The following is a 23,301-nucleotide window of genomic DNA, read 5'->3' as shown; positions in this document are numbered from 1 at the left end:
TTGGCATTGGCAGAGAAGATTTGGCAAATTTTTCATGGGTGCATCCCATATACTCAGCTCTGCTGCTCATCCCACAAATGCATGTTCCTTACAAATGTGGCACCATTTAAAAGGGAAATAAACAGGCTTTCCAACGGTATAAGATTTATTGCCAAGAAGCATTGTTACAATAAAGAAATAATCTACCAAACACAAATTTCCTTACTTTTTGTGCTATGTTTAGATACAGGGTAAGGGGAGGGAGGTTTCGGGTGGATGTGAGAAAGAACTTTTTCACCCAGAGGGTGGTTGGAGTCTGGAACTCACTGCCTGGGGTGGTGGTGGAGGCGGGAACACTCACAACGTTTAAGAGGCATTTGGATGGGCACTTGAAATGCTACAACATTCAGGGCTACGGTCCAAATGCGGGAAAATGGGATTAAAATTAGACTGTGTTTGGTAACGGGCGGCGCGGACACGATGGGCCGAAGGGCCTCTTTCTGTGCTGTAGGACTCTATGACTCTATGACTCTAACATCTATGAAGCAGCATCTCTACCAGCTGTGTCACTGTGCGGCTCTCATCAGCCCAGCTGTTTACACTTTGCTATTACGATAGCGTCTGATCACCAAGCTGCTTCTGGGATTTTTATCTGATTGGAGAGACGACAGAGATTTTACACTATTTATATAAAACATCAACCAAGTTTTTATTCAGATATCTTTTACTATTTACACAGATGCCCATTTACCGTGAAAACATACTTCACTCCATTTTTCAGCTCTTGCCTGAATTTCCGTTGTGTCAGTCCATAGATACACGTGTTACTGCAGGTGCATAGAGCTTGTAATATAAATCCACATTGCTGCATGATATATGTTGGTGTCGTCAAATATTTGTCTGTGTAGAAGTAATTCACTGGTTGCCAGATCATGGAATGTATTACATAGGGCATCGACAATATTACAAAATTGGTTGATAGAGCAAACAACAAAATCATCGATTTCTTCCGGTTCTTCAACTCTGAATCATTCTGACTCTCACTCTTACTACGGAGCGTTTGGCGGACTCTATTTGCTGAAATAATGCTCCTGACCGTTAAGCCATTAAACAGTAGAATTAAACAAATTGGCAATAACGGTGTTAGGATACTGTCAAAATACTCATATAGTTGCCACATCAAAGAAGTGAAGAATTCAGGAATTTGGACGCAACGCCAAGGTACTTTGTCGATGATTACAAAGGGCTCCACTACAAAGTAAACAGGAATGCATCTTATACAGGCCAATACTGATACTGTTACTATCACTACTGTAGCTGTTCTCTGGGTACAATATTTTTCGCGTATTCTTTGAGAACAAATCGCGATATAACGATCAAACGTGAAAGCGACAGTGAACCAAACGGAGCAGTCGATGCTTGCGATTTTGAACAAAGTAGTCAGAGCACATACCGGGGTTATGAGTAGGAAATGGGCGAACATGTAAATATTATTAATCTGCTCCGCAATAAGAGCAATTACAACTACAATGAAATCGGCTGCTGCCATTGCCACCAGGTAGCGAGTAATACATTTGGAGAGACCGCATTTTCCACGGGAGAGGATCACGATCGCGACCAAATTAACTGCAAAAAGAAAGGAAAGCAAACGATTAATATGTGGTGTTACCTCAGCCAACAAATGATCACCTTCACATCGACCTCAGGCTTATCGTCTGCATTTCCCCACACTCCTGATAACTGAAATATCCGTCTATTTTCCAGTGCGGATGAAGAGCCTTTGAGCTAAAATATTAAAACTGCTTCACTTTGAACTCTTACTCTCCGATACACTGTGTTGGGGCTCATGTTGTAGAGCTCCCCGTGGTGAGCCCTATCAACTGACCTCAGTCAGGTGAACGACAACAAACAGAGTTAGCTGAAGCAGAAGCAGCTTCATAACTTCTGTTGCCTCAAACGCAAGAAGAAGATACGCTGTGTTTATGAAACTCCCTGTTGTTATTTCACACGGATACCATGCGCAATTATTATGTTTTGCGTTGACTATATGATAGGTTGCCTCGGATCATGGGAAGCTTGGGTCCAAATTGGGATTGACCAATTTCTCCAATTTGGTGTCCATGCACCGTCGCAATTTTGTCCATGTCCAGTCGAACTCCACGGTACATCTTTTTCCGAAAACAAATACTGTTTCGTTAGAGCAGTTCAGACTTCAATACGATCTTCATGGCCTCACAGATTGGACATTTCTGTAATGTGGCCGTTTCTGAGCAATGACGCTGCGTATCCCACAGCGCAAGCAGCGCATTAAATTTGCTTGGATTCCGATTCCGAGCGGTGCTGGGTCACCAAACTCTGTCTACCAGTTTTATGGATACATTCTGGACGCTGGTATAAGGACATGCGTACCTCGTTTTCTTATTCAGGACTCTGTAATGATCTAGAAAATATTTAAAAGAGCTGCAAATGCGGCATAAACCGCTGCTAACTTCTTCTTAAACTATTTTGGTCTTTTGATTTAAAAACTCGAATATAAATAACACAAACTCGCAATCCAGAACTTAAGCAAGGATAGATGTTAGCAACAGTTTAAACTGTGATTAACTGAAATGGGCATTTGAAAATGAAATTTGGAAACCAGAGATATCGATCTGCAGTAAATATCATAGGTAACAGAAAGATAGTCGAAAAGTTAGAGCAGGTTCCCTTACCAGTGATACCAACCGCTGCAAGTACAGGATAAAAAATGCTCGCTATGTGGTAAATTGCAGGATATGGCATTTTCTCTGAGAATCTGCGACCAACCATTTTAGACTTTCCAACTACGCCCTGTGCAGGTGATTGTTTGAAGAAGTACTTATACACAAAATAATGTATCCACTGGATCAATTAGCGGGTGTGCTTCCTCAGGCGAATGAACACCAACCCATTCATCAAACACCTACAGTAAACTATATTTACTCATGTGCCGTTGTGCAATGCATTTCACTTCTCTAGGGATATTACAAACACTTGTTTATTCAACTTTAGCGAAGAAAATATTGAAAGCTTTTTTATCCAGAAACGTGCATTGGGCTGTTTGAAGTAAATCTTGAAATCAAAATTATTTAGAACATGGACAATCGTCTCCAAATCCCTATAATTTCTTGGAGTGGTCGCAGCCTATGCAAATAGGAAACGGTACAATCTTGGCGGCTTAAATGAGGGAACTAACTCCTATCCAGGTATCTTTCTAATTGTTTCTTAAACGTTGCGATTGACCTTACCTCAACTACCTTCTCTGCAGTTGTTTCTATACACCAAACACCCTTTTGTGAAAAATTTACCCCTCAGATTACTATTAAATCTTTTCCCATTCACCTTAAACCTATGTTCTCTGGTCCACGATTCCCCTACTCTGGGCAAGAGACTCTACATTTTTACGTGATCTATTCCACGCATGTTTTAATGCACCTATATAATTTCACCCCTCATCATCCTGCGATCCAAGGAAAAGTGTCCCAGCCTACTCAACTACTCGCTAAGGCTCAGACCACCAGTCCTGGGAACATCCTCGTAAATCTTCTCTGTACCCTTTCCAGCTTAACAACATATTTCATATGACATGGTGCGCAGAACTGAACACCATACTCTAAAAGAGGCATCACCAATATCATATATAAATGCAACATGACCTCCCAACTTCTATATTCAATACTACGACTGATCAAGGTCACGTGGCCAAAGCATTTTTGACCACCCCATCTACTTGCGCCTCCACCTTCAAGAAATTAAGTACCTGCACTCCGAGGTCCCTCTGCTGCGTAACCCTGCCCATAACCCCAGCATTCGCTGCGTAGGTCCTGCCCATTTTAGACTTCCCAAAATAAAACACCTTACATTCTCTGTATCAAACTCCCACACCCATTCCTCAACCCAACGAGCCAACCGCTCAAGATCATGCTACAATTTTTTCACACCTATCTTCATTATCTCCAATACCATCCACTTTTTTATCATCTGCAAACTTGCCATGTAATTTCCAGCACCAAACAGGCCCTTCTGTCCACATTGTCTATGCCAAACAAGTTGGCATACTGGGCTCGGCTCATTTCCCTGCATTTGGCCCAAAGCCCTCTGAACCATTGGTAACCGAGGCCAAGTGGAGAACTGAGGCTGCGGCCCGAGAGGCTTCGGCGAGAAGAGCTGAGGAAAGGAGTGCTGAGCTAGCGGGCGAGTCAGGTCCAAGCCCGGTGGAGCAACAGCAGCAGCAGCGGCAGTGGGGAGTTTAAAAAGTAGCCATTGGGAATAAAGTAAGGATGCAGGATCACGTGCGTGTGCTGTAGCTGCGTGATGTGGGAGCTGGTGGACCCCAGTGCGGTGTCTCGTGAACATATCTGCAGCTAGCCAAGTCAAGAGTGTTTTATTGTCCTGATACCGAACAATGAAATTCTTACATGCAGCAGCACAACAGATAGGTCAATGTATATACATGTCTGCAAGAGAGATTTGAAGGCGCTTGACATCGATGTGGAGTCCTGGCAGCTGAGCGTACGAGGTGGAGAGGTATCCTGAACCAACATCTCAAAACAGGGGAAGAGACACTGATGAACGCAGCGGCAGACAAGCACGGCGCAGAAAGGAGAGCAGCAACTTCAACAGACCAGAGACCACACACAAATGTGTCCTTTGTGACATAGACTGTCACTCCCGCATTGGTCTCTTCAGCCACAAGGGACGCTGCTCTAGCCGAGGTGTGGAGCAAGCAGCCAACTAGGATGCAATTATATATATATATATATATAACTGGGTGTTTCATAATAGTACAAAGGCAAAATGAATGCCTCCAAGTTTATGTAGTTCTGAGCTTATTTGGCATTTGTCGTGTTTAACACCCTGATGGTTATGGATGGTTGTAAAGAATCTGCTCCTGAATCTGAACATTACGATTTTCAGGCTCCTTTACCATCTTCCCAGTGGCAGGAGGGAAATTAGTTTGTGGCCAGGGTGGTGTGGGTCTCAGATGATGTTAGTTCCCTTTTGTAAGACAGTGAGTCATATTGGTCATGGGTGTCATTACCCTGGTGAACTAGGTTTCACTACTTTTTGCAATCTTCTTCGTTCGTGGACGTTCAAGTTGCCGAACCAGGCCGTGATGCAACTAGTCAATGCACTCTCTACTGGACACGTGGAGCGGTTCACGAGAGTATTCGTCAGCATACCAAACCTCTAAGGAAGTCGAGGTGTTGATGAGCTTTCTTTATAGTCGCATCAATGTGCTGTTCTAGAACTGATTTTCAGAGATATGCACGCCCAGGATTTTGAAGTTTTTGACTCTCTCCATCACCGTTTCGTCGATGAAGGTGGGTGTGTGGATCCTCGGCCTTCCTCTTCCAAAGGCTTTTAAAACAGGTTGTTGCACTGACACCATTTGGTCAGTTGATTAATCTCCCTCCCATACTCAGACTCATCATCAAATGTAATTTGACCAATAATGGTGGTGTCATTGGCAATTTGAAGATGGAGTTGGAACTGTGTCCGGCTACATAGTCATGAGTATAGAGTGAGTAGAGCAGGGGGCTGAACACACTGCCTTGCGATACTCCTGTGCTGATGGTTATCGAGGAGGAAGTGTTGCTGGCAACTCTTACAGATTGTGGTCTCTTGATGAGGATGTGTTGGTTGTTTGAGGAATTCAGGCTCAGACTTGACAACCTGGAATCTGAGTTTCAAAAACTGCGGCTCGTCAGGGATGGGGAGAATTTCCTGGATGCTGTGTACGTGGACGCAGTCACACCCGTTAGGTTAACTACATCCAATTCAGTCTGTGTTCTTGAGGAAGAGGGTCTGAGGCAGGTGGGGTTCAAGAGGGAGTGCAGAATGAGTCGTCATCCTTGAGCTTGTCTGACAGCTTTGAGAGATTGCTCCGTGTGTGGATGAGAATGAGGGCCTTAAGAAGGATGAGCAACTGAACCATGGCACCATGGATCAGGGAGCCATTCAAGGGGGGGGGGGAGAAGAAAGAAAGGATGCAGGTGTGCTGTAGCTGCGTGATGTGGGACCTGGTGGACCCCAGTGTGGTTACTCGTGACCAATATCTCCAGCTGGTCGGCAAGAGTGGTTTATTGACAATGTCCAGAACAATGAAATACTTACTTGCAGCAGCACAGTAAGTAAATGTAGGATATGTAAATGTATATGTGTATACATGAGTGTATACATATGGAACAATATACGTTGATATATATATATATAATATATAAAATTGTCTGTTTAATAACAGTGCAAAGAAAAAAATTAATGCATCCAAGTCATTGTAGTTCTGAGCTTTTTTGGCAGTTGTAGTGTTTAATACCCTGATGGTTGTAAAGAATCTGGTCCTGAATATGAACGCTACAATTTTCAGGCTCCCAAACCTTCTTCCCGATGAAAAGGCCTTTGTTCTCAGTCTTTGTGCTTCCTGTTAAAAATACAGCAGAATTAACCCATGAAATACTTTGATTGCAATCTGTAAAGTCTGCAGGAGCAAGAGTGAATTATTTAGAAATTACTGCGGAAGAACAGGCTGTTTAGCCCGACATCTCAGTGACAGACTTTATCCTCAACTCAACATGGCAGCATTGAGCTGTGTGATGGAATGAGGGCTGCAAATCAATCCCGTTGGACTCAAACAGGTCACATTGGACACAGATCTCTGTGCTCTGGAACTATAACAGGCAGACAGTAAATGGGGCTTTAGGTGCTGTACCCATAAGTACAGCATGCCATCAGGCTCTGTGGTCCATGCCCCATTTGCTCATGCCTGGCATATATCACTCTACACCGTTCCTATCCACGTACCTGTCCAAACGACATTTAACTGTCGCAATTGTACTCCCTTAAACCACCACCTCTGGTTGTTTGTTCCATGAATCCAGTCCACTCTGTGTATGAAAGGTCCCATTTAACTCTTTTGCTGCTCACGTTGGAACATAGAACTGTACAGCACAGAAACAATCGACTCGTCCGCAATACCTGTACCAAACATGATGCTAAGTCAAGCTAATCTCATCTGCCGGCACGTTGTCCATGTCCCTCCATTCCCTGCATATCCCTGTGCCTATCTAAAAGACTCTTAAACACCACTGTCGCATCTAACTCCACCAATCCTGGGGACACATTCCAACCACCCACCACCCTCTGTGTAAAATCTAGTCCCACACCTCCTTTAAACTTTCATCCTCTCACCCTAAAACTATGCCCCCAATTCTTTGACATTGCCGCCCTGGGAAAAAGATTCTGAACATCTACCCATTCAATGCCAATTTCATTTACTTCTATCAGTTCTCCCCTCAACCTCCACTACTTGGCATTAATACCATGTAGGTCAGGCAGACTTTGAACAATTAGCGTCCTCTACCCTGGTAAAATGAATGCCATCACAAATCTTATCTCTGCCCCTCATGATTTAATACCAAAACTGCCCACAATGCAGATGTGGTCTCACCAGGCCATATACAACTGCAGAAGGACCTCTTTACTCCTATACTCAAATCCTCTCGTTATGAAAGCCAACATGTCATTAGCTTTCTTCACTGCCTGCTGTACCTGCACGTATACCTACAGTGACTGGTGTACAAGGACAGCCAGGTCTCGTTGCACTTTCCCTTTACCTAATCTGACACTGCCCTTTACTGCATCTGCCATGCATCTGCCCACTCACTCAACCTGTCCAAGTCACCCTGCAACCTCCTGACATCCTCTTCGCAGTTCAAAATGCCACCAGCTTTGTGTCATCTGCGAACTTGCTAGTGTTACTTCTAATTCCACCATCCAAATCATTAATATATAGGATGAATAGTTGCACCGAGCCTGGCGGCACTCCATTCGCCACTGCCTGCCTTTCTGGCAGGGACCCCTTGACTCTTTCTCTTTGCTTCCTGTCTTCCAACCAATTCTCTATCCATGTCAATACCCTACCCCCAATACCATGTGCTCCAATTTTGCCCACCGATCTCCTGTGTGGGAACTTAAAGGCTTTCTGTAAGTCCAGACCCACTACATCCACTGGCTCTCCTTCATCCATTTTACTTGCCACACCCTCAAACCATTCCAGAAGATTAGTCAAGCAGGATTGACAACACATTACACTTGGCACCTGTGCCTACTTTCATTTCGACTGGAATGCCATTAACTCGCACAGTGACCAAGACTTCATCATTTTTTTCTATCTGTGCATCAGTTGAATCAGCAGTCATTTGCAGTGTTATTCCATCGAACCAGGCTGTTTCATCAGCACTAATGTTGGCTTGGTCAGGTTCTAGCTGGTGAACAGTCCTCCGAGGTCGCTGCCCATTGTAGGTTTGTTGTGTGGACCTGCACAACTTTTTAAATTATTCCACTTTTTACAGGCCTGTTGAACAAAAGCTGCACACTTGTCCCTTTTAGCTGCATGACTACCTCCACAGTTGTTCCAGTTGGCAATACACTGTGTTCCAGTTTTTTCTGACTGGTTTTTCATTTTAATCTGTCTTTTATTTTCTCATTAACCTATCCTGGACTGCATCAACATTTGTGATAGAGTGCTGTGGAGAAGTGGTTTGTGTTGTGCTCTTCAGTCTTCTCATGACTTTGACAGATGGAAAGAGCCTTAACTAATGTGAAATTACTATCACGCAGTAGCACCTTTCTCAAATCATCATTATTGATACCACAGATCAGTCTATCTTTACTAAGCTCCTCATGGAGATCTCCAAATTTGCAGCTGTTTGTTATAATCCTTAAATCACTGACATATGATTCACCAGCCTTTTGATCCGGTGTGTTGAACTTTTGTCTTTCCATAATAACATTAGTCTGAGGGTTACATATCTCCTGAAATTTCCTCTTGAGGCATTCAGGATCCTATTTGGATTCTGCAGGAGTGAGGATGTTTCCTCCCTCGCTGGGCTCCCTCATTTCCCCCGCACACACAAAAGACCGTTCATGTTCAATGGCCTCCAGTCTGACGAGATTGATGAGGATGTATGCTTTAGTGCGGGCTGTCTTGTCAGAGTCTGCCACCGCAATGAAAATGTCATATTCTTGTTCAAAAACCCACCATTTATCGCCGATGTTACCGTCGAAGACGAGTGGGTCCGGAATGCACCCGCCATGATGACTCATTAACTGCTCGCTGCACCGGCTAGCAGGGTTAATTAGCTGTCCTCGCTTGAGAAAAAATCAAATCCCGGTCGAAAAAACAGAATCCGAGAAAGTTCCGGAATAATATTTCTGACACCATGTATGAAGTTGCAAGAATAAGAACAAGTTATTTAACTTCAAACCTAGTTTAATAACCGTCGAGGATGCAACGTTACAGACAAGGCCACAGTTCCCGAACAAGTGCCTCCCGCGGAAACCTCCGCCGATTAACACGCATGCGCGATAACTTCCTCCAGGAGCTGTGTCTCCAAGCACCCGACATAGTCTGTGAATACAGTGACTGATCTACAGGTAAATCTCGGAATGGAGGCTGGTGACCAGTGATGTGCCTCAGGTTTCGGTGGCGGACCCGTAACGGTTTGCCATCTATATCAATGATTTGGATGAGAACATACATGGCAAGATTAGCACGTTTGCAGATGACACAAAAGTGGGTAGATTGACAGATGGTGAAGATGGTTGTAAAAAATTGCAGCAGGATCTTGATCGATTGGCTAGGTGGGCTGAGGAATGATTGATTTTTATACAGTGAAATGTGTGGGGTTGCATTTTGATAAGTCTTACCTGGGCAGGACCTACACAGTGAATGGTCTGGCTCTGGTATTGTTGTGGAGCAGAGGGATCTTGGGGTGCAGGTGCATGGTTCCTTGAAGGTGCAGTCGCAAGTAGATAGGGTGGTCAAAAAAGCGTTTGGCACACTGACCTTCATCAGTCAGAGTCTCGAGTATAGAAGTTGGGAGGTCATATTGCATTTGCATAAGATCTTGGTGAGGCCTCGTTTAGAGTATTAAGTTCAGTTCTGGGCACCATGTGAGCGAGTAGATGCTGTCAAGCTGGAAAGGGTACATGGCTGATTTACAAGGATGTTGCCTGGACTAGAGGGTCTGAACTACAAGGCGAGGTTGAGTAGTCTGGTAACCTTCCTTGGAGCGCAGGGGGATGAGGGGTGAACTTTGTTAAGGTGTATACGATCATGCGAGGAGCAGATCGGGTAGATGCAGAGTCTCTTGCGCAGATTAGGCTGATCGAGGAAAAAATGACATAGGTTTAAGGGGAAAATATTTAATACGAATCTAAGGGGTAACCTTTTCACACAAAGTTTGGTGGATGTATAGAATAAGCTGCCACATGAGGTTGTTGAGGGAGGGTCTATCCCAACATAACATGTAAGAAACATTTAGATAGGTACATAGATAGGGCAGGTTTAGAGGGATATGGACCAAATGCGGGCAGATGAGTCTATTATAGGTGGGACATGTTGACCGGTATGGCAGGTTGGCCAAAGGGACTGTTTCCACACTGTATCACTCTATGATTCTATGACTCTCTGAATCTATCTGATGCCCGGCAGTCTTTCCTTGCTCACAATTTGTTCTCGTCCTTTTTCTCACTTTATATCTCTTTCCCCTATTTTTCTAATTACTTCCTCTCGCTCTCGCTCTTCCCCCATTCTATTTATTTCTTTCTCACGTACACAGATATTCACATTCAAGTGTACATCGTCCTCACACAGGCACACTGCTAATGGGCGGAGAGCATGTTACGTTTTGAATAATTATTTGACTGCAATGGAAGCGTTCTGAGTACGGAATTGTGGCGATCTCTTCTGCACGGCCTCCACCAAGACCAATCAGATCATCGCACGGCCTCCTCACGGCCTCCACCAAGACCAATCAGATCATCGCACGGCCTCTGCACGGCCTCCACCAAGACCAATCAGATCATCGCTGCTAACACTCTGTTCCGCATGGCAGAACTTGCCATTACCCATAACAACTTCTCTTTTTACTCATCTCCCTTCCTTCAAGGCTGGTGAAAAGCATGCCCATATGCATTCGCGTGGGCCCCAGGTATGCTTCACGTTTTGTTGGTTACGTCGAGCAGTTCGTATTTCAAACGCAAGATGGCGTAATTTGTGAACTCCTTTTCTTCATCACCGAAGACTGCATCATGGTTGCTTCCTGGATCCGAACTGAAATGACCAACTTTTGCACATCTTCCACCCTGCCCTCACATTCATTTCTACTATCTCAGACAATTCTCTCCACTTTCTTAATCTCTCTGACTTCACAACATAAGCGAGTCCATCAAATATAAACCCACCGACACCCACAATTATGTTGATTAATCTTCCGGCCCCCCTCCCCACTTACAAGGATTCCGTTTCCTTCTCTCAATTTCCCCGTCTCCGCGCATCTGCCCAAGACGCTTTCTCCTCTCGAACATCCGACCTGTTCTATTTCTTTATTAAACGGGCTTTCCCCGCTGCAGTTTTGAACGGATCCCTCACTCGTGTCTCCTCAGTGTCACACCGTTTTGCTTTCACCTCGTCTCCTGCCAGACGGAACAAGACTAGAGTTCCCCTTGTCCTTATATTTCACCCAACAGCTTCTGCGCCCAACACAACATTTGCAGATATTTCCATCACCTTCAACGTGATTCCAGTAATATCTCCCCCCCCCCTCCCCCCATTCCTTTGGGTTTGCTGTAGTGACCACTCACTTTCGCAACTAATTGGTTCACATCCTTTCCCAACCAAACCATCCCCTCCCCAGGAACATTCCCACGCAATTACAAGGGATGTCACATCGGTATCTATTCCTTCTCCTTCGCAGCCCTCGCCAACGACTCCAATTGAGACAGAGCTTCACATGCAACTCCCGTTGTGGCCTCCTTTGCATCGTGAGGAACACGTGTCGACTAAGCGAATCGTTTGGTCAATCACTTGTGGTTGATCACAAGGCCTGCTGGGTCTTCTGGTTCTTAAGAATTTCATCTCTCCCCCCACCCCCTATTCATACACCGACCATCTTGCCCTGGGACTCCGTCATTGCCAGACTCAAACTCGAAAGGCCACACTCAAACTGGGCAACACGCCTCGTATTCTGCTGAAATATTTTATGACGATTGATTTCTCTTGAAACCCTTGCTTGTCCTCTCACTCCGTCCTTCCCTATACTACCTGATTAAATATTACTGCTTGTATGCCGCGTTGTCTTCTTCCATTCAGGTAACAGTTTATCATTCTACATTTCCCTATCAGCATCTGCTTTGATCTGTGGTTTGCACACCTAAGTCTTCCATACCTCTAGACTTCCTTTCCTCTGACCCTCAGTCTGAAAAAGTATCTGGACCCGAAATCTCACCCATTCCTTCTCGTCGTGGATGCTCCCTGTTAGTCCAGCATTCTGTTTCCCCACTCTTTCGTCATGGCAATATTCAGCAATAAACCGCCCAAGCGGGATGACGGGGACGCAAATGTGCTCTCGTTATGACGTTCTTTTTCATTTAGCTGCCAAATTTGACACCGTTCCCTGACCCTGATTGTTGCCCCTACTGTGCAAAATATGTTTATTTGGTGGTGATTGCTATATGTTAAACAATACTGATGTCATATTGTCATTCTCGTAACTCACACCTGGTATCAAAAAGATAAAACGTGCAGCATTGGTTCAGGAAGGGTTTGCAAACGTTTGTCATATCCCTAGAGGTATGGGAAGTATTTCACAATGGTAGGTCGAGCAAAATAGTTTAATGTACGTGTTTGTTCAGTGATTTGATATGATTGAGAGAAGCGCCCACTAATTGGACCAGTGAACTTTATCTCACCTGCACGCGTACTTTTTAAACCATTCACCAGTACACGGCCGTAGGGTCGTTTTGATCAACTGGTCGCAGATTCTCACGGAAAATGCCATTTCCAGCAATTTACTATATTGGGAGCGTTTACTATCCTTTACTTGCAGCGATTGGAATCCCCGGTAAGACGCCGTATCTGGTTGCTATTCCAGTGTCTGTCTTAATATTAACTGTGCCATTTACTTTACTTTAATCTGTTTTGCGTTGCAGTTCCTTATCGAACTGTATCTGTCCTTTTCGTTGACTGTTTCTGATCAATAAAAAATAATCAGTTACCAAAGATATTTTTTATATGTGAGTCCGTATTAACGTAGAAATACAGATTTGCTACAGGACCCAATATTTCCCACCTCTGTTACTCTTCCAAATTGTTTTTTTGGTGCCCAGAATATCACTGTCACAGCAAAACATTTGGTCCTCATGCACTGTTCCAAGTCGTTCCACGGGATTGAAATCTTGTGCGCAGCGTCGCAGATGGATTGGTGGGAATTGCTTGTGCATTCCTCTGCGGACCAAACGTCGCGTTTTTTGCGGAAGTCAGTGTGCTAAATGGTTTGAGTGGACTTGAATGTAGCGAAGGCGGTGCAAACACTCTAACATTGTTACGGCGGCTAATCTCTGCTGCTGCTGATTTTGGATCCACGCTTCCCTATGATTAAAGTCTTATTCGCCAGATTATGACCAATAATTAATTCAGTGTGGATGCAATTAATCTGGCTCAAACATAGATACGTGCAGAAAAACTTCCAAGATAATATGTAAGGTCTAATGCACAAGACATCAGATGCCGGGAGTGTGTGGAATGGATTAAATTGAGCTAATGCACAGCTCCATGGGCAAAACATCTTGGTTGTTGTCAATGATTTCATGATCCTTCATTTGCGGCGAGATAAGTCATCTTTGTTTATAAAACCAGCGGAATGGGCCAATGGAGATTCAGAAGCAAACCCATGGATGTAAGGACTATGAAATGCAGAGCCGCAGTCTGCGCGAAACCGGTCAGCTTTCATAGAAACATAGAGACATAGAAAAATAGGAGGAGTAGACCATTCGGCCCTTCGAGCCAGCAAAGCCATTCAATATGGTCATGGCTGATCATCTAAAATCAATACGTCGTTCCTCTTTTTCCCCATATCCCTTGATTCCTTTAGCCCTCAGAGCTAAATCTAACTCACTCTTGAAAACGTCCAGTGAATTGGCCTCCACTGCATTGTGTGGCAGAACATTCCACAGGTTCACAACACTCTGGGTGAAGACGTTTTTCCGCATTTAAATCCCAAATGGCCTACCATTTATTCTTAAAGTGTGACCCCTGGTTCTGGACCCTTTAGTTTCAGAAGGAGTAGGTACAAAGCAGAAGCATGGACCCAGCAGTTGAACGGACTGGTCTGCGTCAGGTGGAGGATGTATTGTTCACTGTGTAGAGAATATAGCGTTTCGAGGAGAGCATGCGTCCAGTGCGCAAAACATTCTCTTAGCATCGCTTTAATATTTCGTCCCAATATCGCTCTGAAATCTTCTATTTTTGTTTATTAATCTGTTCTGTGGAGGCCCAGCCTAAGTTTAGTCAAGAACTTGTTCAATTTGCAAATATTGAATCTTCAGCACTCAATAGAGTATTTCCTTCCAATATCAAACTTATTCCTCCACTACCCTCCTGCGCAGCTGCTCATCCGTCTGTAATATTGCTTCGACGTTCGACTTTTTATGACCCTTATCTCCCCCATCGGGCGACTCGGTAGCTGTCCATATTATATCAATACGGTCATTTGTCTGCCGTCCACTCTCTCGTTGCATCGTCCTTATCGCCAAAGGACCTTTTAACTCAGCACCTAATTGTTATTAATTTGCTATTCACAAGAAAACAATGCTTATTTCCACGACAAATTGGGCTGCACCCTATCAAAGATAGTGTTTTCAATTCCACTCATCTCTACCAACCCTCCAACAAAACGAAGAATTGTTTTCTCTTGTTGCCAGTTTTGAAGACTGTTGGCGTCCTGAAAAGACATTCATAATTCTTTCACCGATGCAACCTACCTGATGCATCTCCACTATTATCTCTTTTCATTTCGGGTGGCCACAATAGTTTCATGGAGGCCTGATCAACACTACATCATTTTACCTTGGTTTACAAGTTTCACATTATTCAGCATAAGCCAGACACCAAGTTTCCTCCATTCGCTTACATAGTTGTTAATTGCAGCCGAATAAATACCAATGGTGCAACTGCAGGCACTGGCTTGTGTGAGGTTCGATCACGACATTCGGCGTGAAGCGAGTGATATTCAACATTTTTGAAATAAACTTTCTTCTTTCTCTCACACAGTTAACTTAACGGCGATCGTGATTCTCTCCCGTGGAAAGTGTGGACTCTCCAAATGTATTACACGCTACCTTGTGGGGATGGCAGCGGCCGATTTCCTTGTAGTTGTCATTGCTATTGTTGCGGAGCAGATTAACCTTCTCTATTCGTACGCTAGTTTCTTGCTCATAACCCCGGTATGTGCTCTGACGCTGCTCTTTAAAGTGGCAAGCATGGACTGTTCCGTTTGGTTAACGGTTGCTTTCACGTTCGATCGTTACATCGCGATTTGCTGCCAAACCCAGCGGGAAAAATATTGTACCGAGAGAACAGCAACAATAGTAATAATAACAGTGGCTATTCTGAGCTGCTTGAGGTGCATTCCATTTTACTTTGTAATGCAGCCTCAAGTCATCATTGACAATGTACCTTGGGGCTGTGTACCAGTACCTGAATACTATACATCGTTATTCTGGAAAACACACGAGTTAATTGACAGTATTATAACACCGTTATTACCAATTTGTTTAATTCTTCTGTGTAATGGTTTAACAATCCGGCACATTGTTGCAGCAAATAAAGTCCGCATGGGACTCCGGAGTAACAGTGAAAATCAGAAGGATTCGGAAGTGGAGAACCGTAGAAAATCGATGATTCTGCTGTTCGCTTTGTCAACTAATTTCATATTACTGTGGTTGCCCTATGTCATACACTCCATGACATGGCAAACTGTGAATATTGCCTACGAAGACAAACATTTGAATAACCCGACATACATTATGCAGCAATGTGGATTTATGTTACAGTTCCTCAGTACCTGCACCAACACGTGTATCTATACACTGACACAGAGGAAATTCAGAGAGGAGCTGAAACATGGAGTGAAATATTTGATTACATTGAATGGAATACTCTTTAAATAACTAACAAAAACACAATACAAATGATAGATCAATTTTCCAATACATTTTCTGGAGGCTTTGTTGCTGTCATCAACACTCAATAGGAAGCAGGTGGCTGAGACAAGGAGCCCAATACTCTCCTGCACAAGACAGACTATTGAACCAAACCGAGTTATAGTGTCATACGGTGTAGAAACAAGTCATTTTGTCCATGCCAAACAAGGTGCCCCGTCTAGGCTCTTCTATTCGCCTGAGTTTTACCCATATACCTCTTTACAATTCCTGTCCATGTTCACAAGTTCACAAGTTATTGGAGTAGAATCTCTGCCTCCTAATCCCCTTTTCCTACCTTCTCCCCATAGCCCTTGACATCTGTTCTAATCAAGAATTTGTCTGTCTCTGTCTTAAAAATATCCACCGACTTTGCCTCCATAGTCGTATGTGGCAACGAGTTCCCCAGATTAAATAACTTCTGAATAAATAATTTACCTTTCTTCATGTATCCCGCAAATGATTGTAATGATGTTATTCAGGTATAACCCATCCCTCGTGCACAGCTTGTCTGACTTGTACCTAATTAGAGTAGCTAGGCCATTAAACGTGGTCCCGCAACATAATTGTTGCTATGACAGAATTGATGTGATATTACATTACAATTTAGGAGGCAATTGTGGATGTTTAGGAATGATAAAGGCATCCATGCTATCAAAATGATTATTCAGGTAAGGTCCTGACGGTTCATATCCGGTTGAGGGGGTGTGTGGAAGTTTGGGATGGGGGTGTAGGGTGGGGGTCCTCTTGATTGTATATCTAATGATGCTGGAATAAGCGGACATTATTTAACAAAGCCGCAAAACGTCATATATAGTGATTTCATGAATATTGTTAACATATTTGAAAATATTGCTTAATTGACGTACTGCATATGAACCCATTACACTTTCTTACACAACCATACTTGATAACTGGAATAAGCTTACAGCAGAGATGGGGGAGGCGGTATAACGATAAGCCCCAATATAACGGAAAGATATGCCCCAATATAATGAAATTGAAGTTGCATATATGGTCAAAATGTTAGAGGTGGATGTGAAAGACCGTTCAATGTTGTGTCCTATACTTCTAATTCTGAGAATATATCTGTTTAATAACAGATATTTTAAAAAATAACTTGACATGTAAGCTTGTATCGTTAGGTCTCCGTCATGGAATCAAAAAGTGATACAGTGTGGAAACAGGCCCTTCGGCCCAACTCGCCCACACCGGCCAACAATGTCCCAGTTACACGAGTCTCACTTGCCTGCGCGTGGTCCCTATCCCTCCAAACCTGTCCTCTCCGTGTTCCTGTCTAACTGCTCCTGATACGATGGCGCAGTCCCAGCATCAACTACCTCCTCTGGGAGCTTGTTCCATACACCCACCACCCTTTGTGTGAAAAGGCAACCCCACGGATTCCTATTAAATATTTTCCCTCCACCTTGAACCTACGTCCTCATGTCCTTGAATCCCCTACTCTGGCCAAAAAGACTGTGCATCTTCCCGATCTATTCCTCTCATGATTTTGTATAGCTCTATAAGATCTCGCCTCATCCTCCTGCACTCCACGGAATAGCTACCCAGCCTACTCAACCTCTACCTATAGCTCACACCGTCTAGTCCTGACAACATCCTCGTAAATCTTCTGTGAACCCTTTCAAGCTTGACAATATCTTTCCTATAACATGGTGTCCAGAAGTGAAGATAATATTCTAAATGCGGTCTCATCAACTGCAACATGACCTCCCAACTTCTGTACTCTATACTCAGGCTGATGAAGGACAAAATGTCAAAAGCCTTTTTGACCACCTTATCTACCTGTGACTCGATCTTCAAGAATCATGATCCTAGATCCCTCTACTCTATACCACTACCCAGAGGCCTACCATTTACTGTGTAGGTCCTGCCCTTGTGCGACGTCCCAAAATGCAACATCAACACCTTCTCTGTATTAAATTCTATCAACCACTCCTCCGCCCACCTGGCCAATCGATCCAGATCCTGCTGCAATCGATCAAAACCATCGTCATTGGCTGCAAAACCACTAACTTTTGTATCATCAGCAAGCTTGCTAATCTTGCCCTGTTTGTTCTCATCCAAATCTTTGGTGTAAATGACAAACTGTAACGGGCCTAGCACCGACCCCTGAGGCACAACACCGGTCATAGGCCTCCACTCTGAGAAGCAACCTTCCACCATCACCCTCTGCGTCCTTCCATGTAGCCAATTTGCTATCCATTCGGCTATCTCTCCTTCGATCCCATGCGATCTAACCTTCCAGAGCAGCCGACCATGTGGAAGCTTGTCGAATGCCTTACTGAAGTCCATGTACACAATATCTATAGCTCTGCCCCATTTTGGTCACGCCTTCAAAAAAATCAATCAGATTTGTGAGCCGTTAAAAAAATCCCATCCAGGTTCACAACAACGTGTGATTTATTATGTACGTGCAACAAAAAATAGAACCATGCAGTTTATCTAAGTTATACGCACTCTGATATTCCGCAACCTACTATCCAAGCTGATGGGGATCAGCGCTTTCCAACATCCACTATATGTACACAATTCCAGCATATACTATTTTATAGCTAACTGTTGATAGGAAGTGTTGTAATCTCATGAACAAATCGATCCTGTGGGACTTTGTCTAAGTCAACATAACGTTCACGTAGACAGCGTCGACCGTTTTACCCTAGTCAATATTTTTGGTCTCTAAATTCAGTTACATTTACGAGACACGACCTTACATGCACAAAGCAATGCTGACGAATATATTCAGCGCTGGTCTCTCCAAACCTGAAATCGATCCTGTACCATATCAACCACGGATGCGAGTCAAGAGCCAAGAGTCAAGAGTGTTTTATTGTCATGTGTCCCAGATAGAATAATGAAATTCTTACTTGCTGCAGCCAACAGAATATGTAAACATAGTAGGCAAAAAAAAACCAATATAGAAACATAGACACAAAGAAAATAGGTGCAGGAGGAGGCCATTCGGCCCTTCGAGCCAGCACCGTCATTCGTTGTGATCATGACTGATCATCCACAATCAGTAACCCTTATCACCATATCCCTTGATTCCACTAGAGCTCTATCTCTATCTCTCTTAAATCCATCCAGTGATTTGGCCTCCACTGCCCTCTGTTGCAGAGAACTCCACAAATTCATAACTCTCTGGGTGAAAATGTTCGTTCTCACCTCAGTTTTTAATGGCTTCCCTTTATTCTAAGACTGTGGTCCCTGGTTCTGGACTCCCCCAACATTGGCAACATTTTTCCTGCATCTAGCAGGAAAATATTATAGACGAGAGATAAAAAAAGAGAGAGAAAAAGGTCAGTGTGGAAACACTTACCCACAAGAACACACACAGACACACACGCACGCACGCACACACAGACACACACACACACACACACACACACACACACACACACACACACACACACACACACACACACACACATATCGTTTTTCGAGTATGTGTGTGTATATATACATATATATGTATATACTAGATAAGAGTGGACCCGTTGGGCCCAAACCTCACCTGCATTGGTCTAGCACCCTCCCCTCCCCCACTCTCCACCTTCCTCCCCTTCCCCTCCCCCCACTCCCCCCTCCCCCATCCCTCCCACTCACCCACTCACCCACTCCATCCACCCTTAACCCCCCTTAACCCCCCTCCCCCTCCCCCACACTCACCCACTCAGTCCCACTTCAATTCCAGTGAATACAAGTCCAGTCTTCCAATCTTTCCTCGTATGACAGTCCCACCATCCCGGGGATTAACCTCGTGAACTGCCTCAATGGCAAGGATGCCCTTCCTCAAATTGGGAGAACAGAACTGCACACAATACTCCAGATGTGATCGCACCATAGAAACATAGAAACATAGAAAATACGTGCAGGAGTAGGCCATTCGGCCCTTCGAGCCTGCACCGCCATTCAATATGATCATGGTTGATCATCCAGCTCAGTAACCTGTACCTGCCATCTCTCCATACCCCCTGATCCCTTTAGCAAAAAGGGCCACATCTAACTCCCTCTTAAATATAGCCAATGAACTGGCCTCAACTACCTTCTGTGGCAGAGAATTCCACAGACTCACCAGGGCCCTGTACAACAGCAGAATGACCTCTTTATTCCTACCCTCAAATCCACTAGTTATGAAGGCCAACTTTATTCACTGCCTGTTGGATCTGCATGTTTACTTTCAGTGACTGGTGTACAAGGACACCCAGGCCTCGTTGCACTTCCCTTTTTCCGAATCTGACACCACTGAGATAATAATATGCCTCCTTGTTCTTGCCGCCAAAGTGGATAACCTCACATTCATTTCCATTAGATTGCATCTGCCATGCATCTGCCGACTCACTCCACCTGTCCAAGTCACCCGGCAACCTCCTAACATCCTCTTCGCAGTTCACCCTGCCACCCAACTTTGTGTCATCTGCAAATTTACTAGTGTTACTTTTAATTCCATCATCTAAATCATAAATATATATTGTAAATAGTTGCGGCCGCAGCACCGGGTCTTGCGGCACTCCACTCGCTACTGCCTGCCATCCTGACAGGGACAAGTTTATTCCTACTCTGCCAACCAATTCTCTATCCATGTCAATACTCTATACCCAACAGCATGTGCTCTGATTTTGCCCACTAATCTCCTGTGTGGGATCTCATCAAAGGATTTCTGAAAGTCAAGATATACCACATCCACTGGCTCTCCTTCATCCATTTCAGTTGTCACATCCTCAAAAAATTCCACAAGATTAGTTAACCATGATTTCCCCTTCATAAATCTATGCTGATTTGGACCAATGTTTTACTGCTATCCAAATGCGCCGTTATTACTTCTTAAATAATTGACTCCAGCATCTTCACCACCACCGATGTCAGGCAAACTGGTCTATAATTCCCCGTTTTCTCTCTCGCTCCTTTCTTGACAAGTGGGACAACATTAGCTGCCCTCCAATCCACAGGGACTGATCCTGAATCTATAGAAATTGGAAAATGATTACCAATGCTTCCACGATATCTAGAGCCACCTCCACGAGTTCACTGGGATGCAGACCATCAGTCCCTGGAAAATTTTCAGCCTTCCGTCCCATTAGTCTACCCAATACAATTTCTCGCCTCAGGCAAATTTCTTTTATAAGGTGGCGCAGCGGTAGAGTTGCTGCCTTACAGCGAATGTGACTCAGGTTCGATCCTGACTACGGGCGCCGTCTGCACGGAGTTTGGACGTTCTCCCCGTGACCTGCGTGGGTTTTCTCCGAGATCTTTGGTTTCCTCCCACACTCCAAAGACGTACAGGTATGTAGGTTAATTGACTGGGTAAATGTAAAAATTTCCCTAGTGTGTGTAGGATAGTGTTAATGTGCGGGGATCGCTGGGCGGCGCGGGCTTGTTTCCGCGCTGTATCTCTAAATCTAAATCTAAAACTAAAATCTTTCAGTTCCTCTGTTCCAAAATAATTTCACCTGTTTCTGCCTTCAAGGGACCCACATTTGTCTATACTAATCTTTTTCGCATAACATGCCTAAAGAAGCTTTTACTACCCTTCTTTATATTCTTGGCCAGCTTACCCTGGTACTTCATCTTTTCACCCCGTATTCCCCTTTTTGTTACCTTCTGTTATCCTCTGACTTCCTGCTACTCTTTGCTATGTTATATACCTTTTCGTTTAGTTTTATTCCATCCCTAACTTCCCTTGTCAGTCACGGTTGCCTCTTAGAATCTTTCTTCCTCTTTGGAATGAAATGATCCTGCATCTTCTGGATTATGCCCAGAAATTCCTGTGATTGCTCTTCCACCGTCATTCCTGCCAGGATCGTTTTCCAGTCGACCTTGACCAGCTCCTCTCTCATGCCTTCATAGTCCCCTTTGTTCAACTGCAACACTGACACTTCTGATTTAACCTTCTCCCTCTCAAATTGCAGATTGAGCAATCAGCAGCAGTAGCAGCAGCAAGCAGCAGCAAGCAGCACCAAGCTGTGTTGCTTGGGAAGTAGTGTGTGGGGATTGTGTGGGGATAGTAAGGAGTAAGACCTGTGTGATCTCCCGGACAAGTTTCGATCGCCTAGCTTGGGGTCGGAGAGGAATTTCCCGGATTTTTTCCCAAATTGGCCTGTGTTTTTTATCCAGTTTTTTGCCTCTCCCAGGAGATCACTCAGTTCTTTTGGGTGGGCGGTTGGAGCGGTTGGAGTAGCGGCCGGGCGGTAGGTTTAGTAACCGAGCACGGGGCTTTGTTTGGAGAGTATGAGTGCCAGGGCAGTTTTTTGTTCTGGGTGTCGGATGTGGGGAATCTGGGAGTCTGATAGTCTTCCAGACATCCACATCTGCGCCAGGTGTGACGAGATGGGGCTCCTAAGGGACCGTATTAGGAACCTGGAGCGGCAGATTGATGACCTCCGTCTGATCAGGGAGAGTGAGGAGGTTATAGATAGGAGTTACAGAGAGGTGGTCACTCCTAGACCACGGGAGGTAGACAAGTGGGTCACTGTTAGGGGGGGCAAGGAACGGAGGCAGGGACTAGGGAGTACCCCGGTGGCTGTACCCCTTGGAAATAAGTACTCCTGTTTAAGTACTGTTGGGGGGGGACAGACTACCTGGGGGCACCGACGGTGCCCGGGCCTCTGGCAAGGAGTCCGGCCCTGTTTCTCAGAGGGTAGGGAAAGGAAGAGGAGAGCGGTAGTAATAGGGGACTCTATAGTGAGGGGGTCAGATAGGCGTTTCTGTGGACGCAGTCGGGAGACCCGGATGGTGGTTTGCCTCCCTGGTTCCGGTGTCCGGGATGTGTCTGAGCGTGTCCAGGATATCCTGAAAGGGGAGGGAGAGGAGCCAGAGGTCGTGGTACATATAGGTACCAACAATATAGGTAGGATCAGGGAAGAGGTCCTGAAAGGAGAACTTAGGGGGCTAGGAAGAGAGTTAAAAAAAAGGACTTCCAAAGTAATAATCTCAGGCTTACTGCCTGTGCCACGCGATAGTGAGAATAGGAATGGAGTGAGGTGGAGGATAAATACGTGGCTGAGGAACTGGTGCAGGGAGCAGGGTTTCAAGTTTCTGGATCATTGGGACCTCTTCTGGGGGAAGTATGACCTGTACAAAAAGGACGGGTTGCATCTGAACCCGAGGGGAACCAATATGCTGGCGGGGAGATTTGCTAAAATAACTGCGGAGACTTTAAACTAGTACGGTTGGGGGGAGGGATTCAAACACAGATAGCTAATAGGCAGTGTGTGAAGCAGGAGGCAGAAAAGGGAAACACTCAGA

The 23,301-nt window shown here is 44.7% G+C and overlaps 2 protein-coding genes across 2 annotated transcripts in view; one reads left to right on the top strand and one right to left on the bottom strand.

Moving 5' to 3' along the window:
* Positions 1-807: 807 nt before the first annotated feature.
* LOC144611828 (uncharacterized) overlaps positions 808-23,301 on the bottom strand; it is a 62,548-nt gene continuing 40,054 nt past the window's right edge. The window contains exon 4 of the transcript XR_013549583.1: positions 808-1,605. The gene's annotated coding sequence lies outside the window, so the exon portion shown is untranslated. The remainder of the gene's footprint in view (positions 1,606-23,301) is intronic.
* Positions 13,709-16,008, top strand: LOC144611842 (putative G-protein coupled receptor 139). The gene is made up of 2 exons (XM_078431144.1): positions 13,709-13,778; positions 15,110-16,008. The coding sequence occupies exons 1-2, from the start codon at positions 13,709-13,711 to the stop codon at positions 16,006-16,008; spliced, it is 969 nt and encodes a 322-aa protein (XP_078287270.1).

The sequence above is a fragment of the Rhinoraja longicauda genome, chromosome 41, assembly GCF_053455715.1.
Source record: "Rhinoraja longicauda isolate Sanriku21f chromosome 41, sRhiLon1.1, whole genome shotgun sequence".
Classification (NCBI taxonomy): domain Eukaryota; kingdom Metazoa; phylum Chordata; class Chondrichthyes; order Rajiformes; family Arhynchobatidae; genus Rhinoraja; species Rhinoraja longicauda.
Note: the sequence above shows the minus strand (reverse complement) of the source record. Positions and strands in the feature narration are given on the sequence as shown.